This window comes from Mizuhopecten yessoensis, unplaced genomic scaffold (assembly GCF_002113885.1).
Source record: "Mizuhopecten yessoensis strain PY_sf001 unplaced genomic scaffold, ASM211388v2 scaffold715835, whole genome shotgun sequence".
NCBI lineage: Eukaryota > Metazoa > Mollusca > Bivalvia > Pectinida > Pectinidae > Mizuhopecten > Mizuhopecten yessoensis.
The window spans coordinates 42,606-53,052 of NW_018479815.1; the positions used below are offsets into that span (position 1 = coordinate 42,606).

Consider the following 10,447-nt stretch of genomic DNA (forward strand, 5'->3'; position numbering starts at 1 on the left):
GTTTCTGTTATGCCTCGAGTATGGATCATCGGATATGTAATTATGAAAAATGCGACTTTCAGTCCTTAAACATGGAAATAGAAACCTGTTAAGTATAGACATGTCGGCAAGCGATACAAATATTGATTATCTTATCCGACATGCATGCGGTTTTCTTGATAAGGATTTTGCTCCTTTTTGACCTTTGCACACTGGGTGTAAACTAGATCGGATGTTAAACAATAGCTGTTAACATTTATTGAAGATGCGAATAAAATGGCTTCAAACACTTACAATGTATCAGTGTACCATCCAACAATAACAAGTCAAACTATATTACCCTACAACCAGTCAAACCATACCAGTCAAACCATATTAACCTACAACCAGTCAAACCATAAAATATATAACCAGTCAAACCATATAAACATACACCCAACCGAACCATAAACATACAACCAGTCAAACCATAAAAACCTACAACCAGTCAAACCATATAAACCTATAACCAGTCAAACTATATAAACATACAACCAATCAAATCATAAAAACATACAACCAGTCAAACTATATAAACCTACAACCAGTCAAACCATATAAACCTACAACCAGTCAAATCATATAAACCTATAACCAGTCAAACCATATAAACATACAACCAGTCAAACCATATAACCCAACAACCAATCAAACCATATAACCCAACAACCAGTCAAAGTATACCAGTCAAACCATATAAACCTACAACCAGTCAAACCATATAAACCTACAACCAATCAAAGTATACCAGTCAAACCATATAAACCTGCAACCAGTCAAACTATATAAACATACAACAAATCAAATCATATAAACCTACAACCAGTCAAACCATAAAAATCTATAACCAGTCAAACCATATAAACCTACAACCAATCAAACTATATAAACATACAACCAGTCAAATCATATAAACCTACAACCAGTCAAACCATAAAAATCTATAACCAGTCAAACCATATAAACCTACAACCAATCAAACCATATAACCCAACAACCAGTCAAACCATATAAACCTACAACCAGTTAAACATACAACCAGTCAAACCATATAAACATACAACCAGTCGAACCATATAAACATACAACCAGTCAAACCATATAAAACTACAACCAATCAAAGTATACCAGTCAAACCATATAAACCTGCAACCAGTCAAACCATATAAACCTACAACCAGCAACCAATCAAATCATAAAAACATACAACCAGTCAAACTATATAAACCTACAACCAATCAAAGTATACCAGTCAAACCATATAAACCTACAACCAGTCAAATCATATAATCATACAACCAGTCAAACCATATAAACCTACAACCAATCAAAGTATACCAGTCAAACCATATAAACCTACAACCAGTCAAATCATATAAACCTATAACCAGTCAAACCATATAAACATACAACCAGTCGAACCATATAAACATACAACCAGTCAAACCATATAAAACTACAACCAATCAAAGTATACCAGTCAAACCATATAAACCTACAACCAGTCAAACTATATAAACATACAACCAATCAAATCATAAAAACATACAACCAGTCAAACTATATAAACCTACAACCAATCAAAGTATACCAGTCAAACCATATAAACCTGCAACCAGTCAAACCATATAAACCTACAACCAGTTAAACATACAACCAGTCAAACCATATAAACATACAACCAGTCAAACCATATAATACCGAAACTAGTCAAACCATATAAACGTACAACCAGTCAAACCATATAAACCTACAACCAATCAAACTATATAAACCTACAACCAGTCAAATCATATAAACCTACAACCAGTAAAACCATATAAACCTACAACCAATCAAAGTATACCAGTCAAACCATATAAACCTGCAACCAGTCAAACTATATAAACATACAACAAATCAAACCATATAAACCTACAACCAGTCAAACCATACCAGTCAAACCATATAAACATACAACCAGTCAAATCATATAATCATACAACCAGTCAAACCATATAAACCTACAACCAGTCAAACCATACCAGTCAAACCATATAAACATACAACCAGTCAAATCATATAATCCTACAACCAGTCAAACCATATAAACCTAAAACCAGTCAAATCATATAATCCTACAACCAGTCAAACCATATAAACCTACAACCAATCAAACCATATAAACCTACAACCAGTCAAACCATATAAACCTAAAACCAGTCAAATCATATAATCCTACAACCAGTCAAGCCATATAAACATACAACCAGTCAAACCATATAATACCGAAACTAGTCAAACCATATAAACGTACAACCAGTCAAACCATATAAGCCTACAACCAGTCAAACCATATAAACCTCCAACTAGTCAAACCATATAAACCTACAACCAGTCAAACCATATAAACGTACAACTAGTCAAATTATATAAACCTCCAACCAGTCAAACCATATAACCCTACAACCAGTCAAACCATATAAACCTACAACCAGTCAAACCATATAAACATACAACCAGTCAAATCATATAATCCTACAACCAGTCAAATCATATAATCATACAACCAGTCAAACCATATAAACGTACAACCAGTCAAAACATATAAACCTACAACCAGTCAAACCATATAAACCTCCAACCAGTCAAACCATATAGACATACAACCAGTCAAATCATATAATCCTACAACCAGTCAAATCATATAATCATACAACCAGTCAAACCATATAAACATACAACCATTCAAACCATATAAATGTACAACCAGTCAAACCATAAAAACCTACAACCAGTCAAATCATATAATCCTACAAGCAGTCAAACCATATAAACCTCCAACCAGTCAAACCATATAAACATACAACCAGTCAAATCATATAATCATACAACCAGTCAAACCATACCAGTCAAACTATATAAACCTCCAACCAGTCAAACAATATAAACCTACAACCAGTCAAATCATATAATCATACAACCAGTCAAACCATATAAACCTACAACCAGTCAAACCATATAAACGTACAACCAGTCAAATCATATAAACCTCCAACCAGTCAAACCATATAATACTGAAACTAGTCAAACCATATAAACCTACAACCAGTCAAACCATATACACCTACAAATTGTCAAACCATATAAGCCTACAACCAGTCAGACCATATAAATCTCCAACCAGTCAAATCATATAAACATACAACCAGTCAAATCATATAATCATACAACCAGTCAAACCATACCAGTCAAACCATATAAACCTCCTACCAGTCAAACCATATAAACCTACGACCAGTCAAACCATATAACCTCCAACCAGTCAAACCATATAAACGTGAAACCAGTCAAACCATACCAGTCAAACCATATAAACCTCCAACCAGTCAAACCATATAAACCTACGACCAGTCAAACCATATAACCCTACAACCAGTCAAACCATATAAACCTACAACCAGTCAAATCATATAAGCCTACAACCAGTCAAACCATATAAACATACAACCAGTCAAACCAAATAAACATACAACCAGTCAAATCATATAATCACACAACCAGTCAAACCATACCAGTCAAACCATATAAACCTCCAACCAGTCAAACCATATAAACCTTCGACCAGTCAAACCATATAACCCTACAACCAGTAAAACCATACAAACCTACAAACAGTCAAACCATATAATCCTACAACTAGTCAAACCATATAATTCGTCAACCAGTCAAACCATACAAGTCAAACCATATAAACCTACGACCAGTCAAACCATAAGACCCTACAACCAGTCAAACCATATAAACGTACAACCAGTCAAACCATATAAACCTACAACCAGTAAAACCATATAAACCAACAACCAGTCAAACCATATAACCATAAAACCAGTCAAAACATATAAACGTACAACCAGTCAAACCATATACACCTACAACTTGTCAAACCATACAAACCTACAACCAGTCAAACCATATAAACCTACAACCAGTCAAACCATATACACTTACAACTAGCCAAACCATATAAACCTACAACCAGTCAAATCATATAAACCTATAACCAGTCAAACTATATAAACCTACAACCAGTCAAATCATATAAACCTACATCTAGTCAAACCATATAAACCTACAACTAGCCAAACCATATAAACCTACAACCAGTCAAACCATATAAACCTACATCTAGTCAAACCATACCAGTCAAGGACAGGACCTTTGGTTTAGACTTTTCTTGGTAAAAGGATAAATTTATCAAGAATACGCTGATATTAAAAATTAAAACATCACAAACATAGCTAATCAATTATGGCACGTTCATGTAATCAGGGAAATCTGACTAGTTACTGCTAAGGAAAGTAAAAAATAGTGTAGGTAATGTCGCCATGTTTGTCATAAAGATTGGTAGTAAGGCGCCAGATGTCATCTTACAATATGGATATCTTAATAAAAAGCCAAAGTAAAGATACATTCCTTGAGAATGATAATTTACCACAAACTATCAGCTAACTATCCGATATAGATGTACATTCAAACAATCAGACAATGATCTGATTTCCTATCTTCAACATTCCCTTATACACTTACAAAAGAATTGGCCGCAAAATGGCTCTCGTCTAGATATTACACTGTAAATACTCCGTCTTAAACCTGATACAGTTAGTAAGAACTATAATATAGAACGCTAATAAACCGTCAAACGATACTATGATATACTCACTAGACCATTATGGGAATGCAACTTTTATATGAGTAAATATTTCTACAGTACAAAGTATGCCCGCAATCTACGTAAGATTTGCAGAGAATACTTTCTTTCCTATAAAACCTTTCTGGTCGTTTCGGATAAGTACAGAATTAGTCCTCAGCCAAGTGTACCCCTATTCGAAACCAGAAATTTATTACTGTTGAATGACCATAACTTCTCGTCGCTAATGAGAATTTAGAGAATTTACAAACGCCTCTCTGATACGGATTGTTTATCATGGGCTATAGCCGCCTTCCGACAGGGAAAGTTTCGCACTTTCTCCAGGAACTTGCTGACGTTTAGACGACACACAAATTTATGTCTGTACTTTTAGATGCGTTGTCGTACATGCGCGTTAATTGCCCCTGGTTACAACGGAAGTGAGAATAATGACGTGTTAAGTCACACTCCCAATGCTTTCAGTGGTGATGAGACTCGAGCAAGCCGTCCTTCCTCGTGTTGGCGAAAATGTGAGTGAGGCTGGCATTTTTTTGACGTTAGTTAAATGACGCTATGGTTGTCAAAGTGCCTTTTCCTGAAAGCCCATCGAACAAAATTACTTTTAAAAGATTGAGAACCCTTGTATAGTTTGACGGAACTCCTAGCGGACATTACTCAGGAAAAACAGAATGAAAATGAAAAAAATAGAACTAGTTTTTTTATGTTTTTCTCCAAGGGATGATTAACCCGCACGTGCTCATATATGACTCGCTGGTATTGAGACGACAAGCCTAAGATCAGTGAACGTTTGACATTATAACAGCAATTCTTGGTCAACGTGACGCTTTTATGGAAATAGAATTAGTTATAATTGTGATGTCATGTTTAAAACTGGAAGCAACTGTCTGAAGGAGATGTTCCTTTGTAGCCGTGTTTAATGTACCTAGCAGAGACAAGTACATTAAAAACACATGAAACTATGCATCGTCTCCAACAAATAAACAGTATTCATTGGAAAGAAGGCTCTCCATTATGGAAAGTGCCTGTAGTTTTTTTTAATCATTTACTGAAATAAAATTAATATCGGTAATTATGTAAGGCATCTTTCTATTTCGTGTAATAAAAAAATGCATATAAGTAAAATATCGAGATTTTAAAGCTTGAAAAATATGAATGACTGAATAGAAAAAAAAACATACAAAAAGAAACAGTGATAATGTTCTTTCATAATCCTTGAATTATATGTTTCAGTTATCATTTTTGCATAATATGTCTATTATTATATTTCATAAGTACCACCACATGTGTGTTACGTCCATTCCTTAAAGGTAAACATAGTAACTTAGATTCTCTTAAACGCTATGCGTTGCACGTGCTGAAATTTAAATTGAGCCATGTTATAATACTGTTATTATCCAGGAAAAGTACCTGATGAACTCCAAACGAAATGGAAATACAATAATCGATGGTATATTCAGGCTGTACAACTGTTTTCTTACAGATATGTATTTCGGGAATAACTTTTATTTAAGAATACATCGTTACTCTTCCTGTGAAACTTGACAAAAACCATGCTCTGTATGAAATAGTCCACATTAGACTTAACGACCTCAATATGTTGAGGAAATTTAGCTTGTCAAGAGAGGTATGTAGAATGTAGTGATCTAACGGGGTGTCCGTATGATTAATGTTTGTTATTATTTCCCTAATGGCGCTAGTGTGTCTGGGTACAGTATGTGGTCAACATATAACTGTCCACTATGTAACGAGAATCACAAAGACGTGTATTTACTTCCGATCATGCTAGAGAGCAATGGTAATATCAATTTTCATCTATATACTACCGGTAGCATGGTAATATCAATTATCATCAATATACTACCGGTAGCATGTTAGTATCAATTATCATCTATATACTACCGGTAGCATGGTAATATCAATTATCATCTATATACTACCGGTAGCATGGTAATATCACTTATCATCTATATACTATCGGTAGCATGTTAATATCAATTATCATCTATATACTACCGATAGCATGGTAATATCAATTATCATCTATATACTACCGGTAGCATGGTAATATCACTTATCATCTTTATACTACCGGTAGCATGGTAATATCAATTATCATCTATATACTACCGGTAGTTAATCAATTATCATCTATATACTACCGGTAGCATGATAAATTCATTATCATTGGTTGTTAGTATGAGAAGAAGTTGAGAACGACTTGAGAACGGGTTTTCCCATTTCCCAGGACTTGGGAATGTATTTTCTCAAAAATGAAAAAAAACATGAAAAAGTGTCCAAACAAAAGTGACCGCGCAAGAAAAAAAGTCCCTCATAAACATTTCAATATAAAGTTACGAAAAATATTGTTAGAATAACAACACCATTTCAGGTGTAAATGTGCATATGGAAAAGCAAATGACGATAGGATTGTTTAAAAATATTTTTTCCATGTAGTTTTAAGGTTAATTGTATTCCTTCGCGCAAAATTTCTATTTATTTACGTTTGTCACAGGCGATCGTTGACCATTGAGCTTCCAAGTTATTTGGAAAACATGGTATTAAGTTGAGTTTTATAAACGGAAAAATATATCAGATAGTAGTATATAGATGATAAATAGTTTATCAAACAGTGTTTCCAGTGTTTGTCGTGAGAAAATTTTTCTCATCGGTCGCACGTAGATATAACCTCGAGTCCATCTCCGGTGCCCTCTCGATTTTATCCACATGCTCGCGATGAGAAATTTGTTCTCACGACAAACCCTGAAAATGCAGTGTGATAATCTATAAATCACACGATGTTATAGTTTTCTTACCGTCTCGACATGTAGATAGATCCGTCCGCGCTGATGCGTACGAATACATTCGGCGTAGTGATATTATGTTGAGTGGAACGTCTTCCGTTGAGGAAGTAAGTGTTTGGTTTCCAGATGTACTTCAGGAAGGCTGTACTGAGTGTTACCTTGGTGATATTCTCTAAGTTGAATTTGAGTCGTTCGTCATGCCATCTTTGTCGCAAATAGCACTGCATCGAGTACGACTGTAGATACAAACGGCTATTAGACGTATTTTATACAAAAAAACACATCGACATAACTTATTTTATCCATCTATGCGAAACATACAGACTATCCAATATAATTATTTGGGTTATATTTTCTGAAAAAAAAATCATACCATTTCTGTTTCCAGCACTGGGCCCATACTTCTGACCAGGATGTCGGTCTCGATTCGGAGTGGGTCACCTACGGATGTAAAGACAATTGTTCATCAATATTTTATGATAGGTTTAATATGTAAAAGCAACACAATAAAGTCATAAAGAACGACAATGTAAAAATTGGGTAGATAGACGGCAGGACAACAAAACGTGGAAGTGGTAATAGAATGGTGGAAAAAGGAACGATACATAATGAGAGTATACACACACAAGTACTACATAGTAGCGTAGGTGAACCTCTGAAATGTAGTTATTCCAACCAACTGTATATGTAGTATTCATTTTTCAAGAGACTTTAGGTCTTTTTCTTTTAAATAATAATGTGTGATATAAATCTGGTTTTCATACCTTCTTATGAAGTAAAGAGGTATCATAAAGACGCTTACGACTTTCGGCCCTTTTGAATAGGACATTTAAGTGCGTTCGAGTGAGATTAAATTGTAAAGGTCGAGGGCAAAAACTCGGATCGGCCGGGATACCTGAAACGTTTATGTTTTGCCTAACAAGAAAATAGTGTTTTCCATTAACACATACTACTACTACTACTACTACTTCTACTACTACTACTGTATCAGGGGATATCGACTGTCTCTCCATATATTAATCTTCCAATTAGTGTAAAAGGTCATAAAATGTCGCATTCCCTCAACATATAATATTATACAATTGTATATATACATCAGAACTTTATTTTACAATTGTTATGAAAGCAGGTAAATACAACTTATATTAATCACTCTCGTTGGTCTGGATGTTAGCGTACGGGAGGCTTTAATGTGGGATGAAACCGGAGTACAAGCACGTAGTCGGGCAGGTGACCCCAAACTATTTCACGTCCCGTCCCGGCGAGTACGTTACCCATTGCGCCCACCGACCGACCAATCTAAGATAATAGAGTTATATATAACCTACTTGTACGCAGTCTAGGCTATTATAGCCACTATTTTGGGTCCAGCTTTGTTTTACTGACCTCTATAATGAAATTGACATTTAAAACATTCTAACATCGATCTTCTGAGTTTACTAGATTTGAACTGATTTGACCTTATCAAAACCGATTTATTCACAATAACAGAAATGTACCTAAATTTTCAGCGAATGTAAAAGCATTTTAACAAACTCTTTTAACCTTCTTCTATTAATCCAATGTCAGAACAAAAGAGGAGTTTTGTTTTGTCACCGGCGACCTTGGCATGCATTCTATAGATTTATTAAGCCGCCAAGATTTTGTCTTTTATAGGAGGAAATGGATTTAGATCGGGCAAAAATTATTCCTGAAACTATCTATTTCACTCGGATTATAATGAAGATTAATCACTTCGATAGAGTTATAACCAGTAACAACTATCATGCATGCTCTGCAATGCCAGCCTCCTAGATACACGCTGCGGTAAAACTTAATGCAAAATCATTTGCTACAGAGTTCAATCTAAACGTTAAGTGAAAATATATTGTTTTTAATGCTATGATATAAATTCATGTTGAGCACACATTACTGAGTAAATAGTCAATACTTTTTTAATTCACCAAGCAGAGGAAAAACGTTCCTTTTAAAGTCAAGTTAATTCTTTTAACATTCTGTGCTTTAATTCTTTCAGAAAATAGTGCAACCAACAACACTGAACGCCGTCAAAAGGAGTGAGTGTATGTCTACCTTGTCTATCAAGACATTGAGTACTCTGTGAACAATATATGCGAATGTAGGTAATGTTACCGATACAGTCGAGGTAGTAGTGACGGAGGGCTCCCCGGGGACTTTAACATAACGGCTAGTGTTTGATTGAGGGATTAGAAGGCAGAAGATCATTGACATTTGAAACTCCAATAAAAGTCCAAGTACTTCCACCAGAATTGAACAGCAGAGAAACAAAATTTGGAATGTGCTGCGTAGGGGGATGTAAAGCGTCATGGAGGATCATTGAAACAACCCCTAAACCTCTCCAGGCCGGAAGAGTAGACGAAGGTGTGATTTGCTGAAATGTAAGACTTATCACCGCGACGTTGAGGATTACGTGTTGTAGGGAGTTTGTGTTTCCGTCGGCTTGTCGGATAGGTGTTGAACCTTATACCATTCCATGGTTGACACGACAAAAACAACTTATATGGGATTGATGTTTGAGATGCATGAACCATCCTGGAAATGAATCGACAAATAGAAAGTAGAATATATAAAAGTAATTTGGAAAGGCTTCGTGGAGCCTAGACGTTCTCCCTGTCAGTGGCTAAGACTCCCTATTCCGAGATGTCCGCCCCAGGGATTAACCAATGAAATCGAGAAATCAAATAGAAAGTTGTTATTCGTTCTGTATCTAATGGTATTGTTTTCCTCATAACGCCGAAACAGATTTGTGGGCTATCTGGTTTTATTGTAATCTCCTAAATGGATTTACTGACGTAAGTTAAATTGGAAAACTCCCATTGAAAACTAGAAAACTGTAATAGTATCTTATCTACACTCCAATACATGGTACATTGTAATGACAAATCAGTTCGTCACCGAGAGTGTAGAAACTCGTAGAAAC

The 10,447-nt window shown here is 35.2% G+C and overlaps 1 protein-coding gene across 1 annotated transcript in view; it reads right to left on the reverse strand.

Moving 5' to 3' along the window:
* Positions 1 to 8,787, reverse strand: part of LOC110441294 (gamma-aminobutyric acid receptor alpha-like) — a 36,012-nt gene extending 27,225 nt beyond the window's left edge. The window contains exons 1-3 of the mRNA XM_021484407.1: positions 8,784 to 8,787; positions 7,883 to 7,950; positions 7,522 to 7,745 (exon numbers count right to left, since the gene is read on the reverse strand). Of these exons, the coding sequence (XP_021340082.1) occupies positions 7,522 to 7,745; positions 7,883 to 7,950; positions 8,784 to 8,787 (296 nt within the window). The remainder of the gene's footprint in view (positions 1 to 7,521; positions 7,746 to 7,882; positions 7,951 to 8,783) is intronic.
* Positions 8,788 to 10,447: the final 1,660 nt, after the last annotated feature.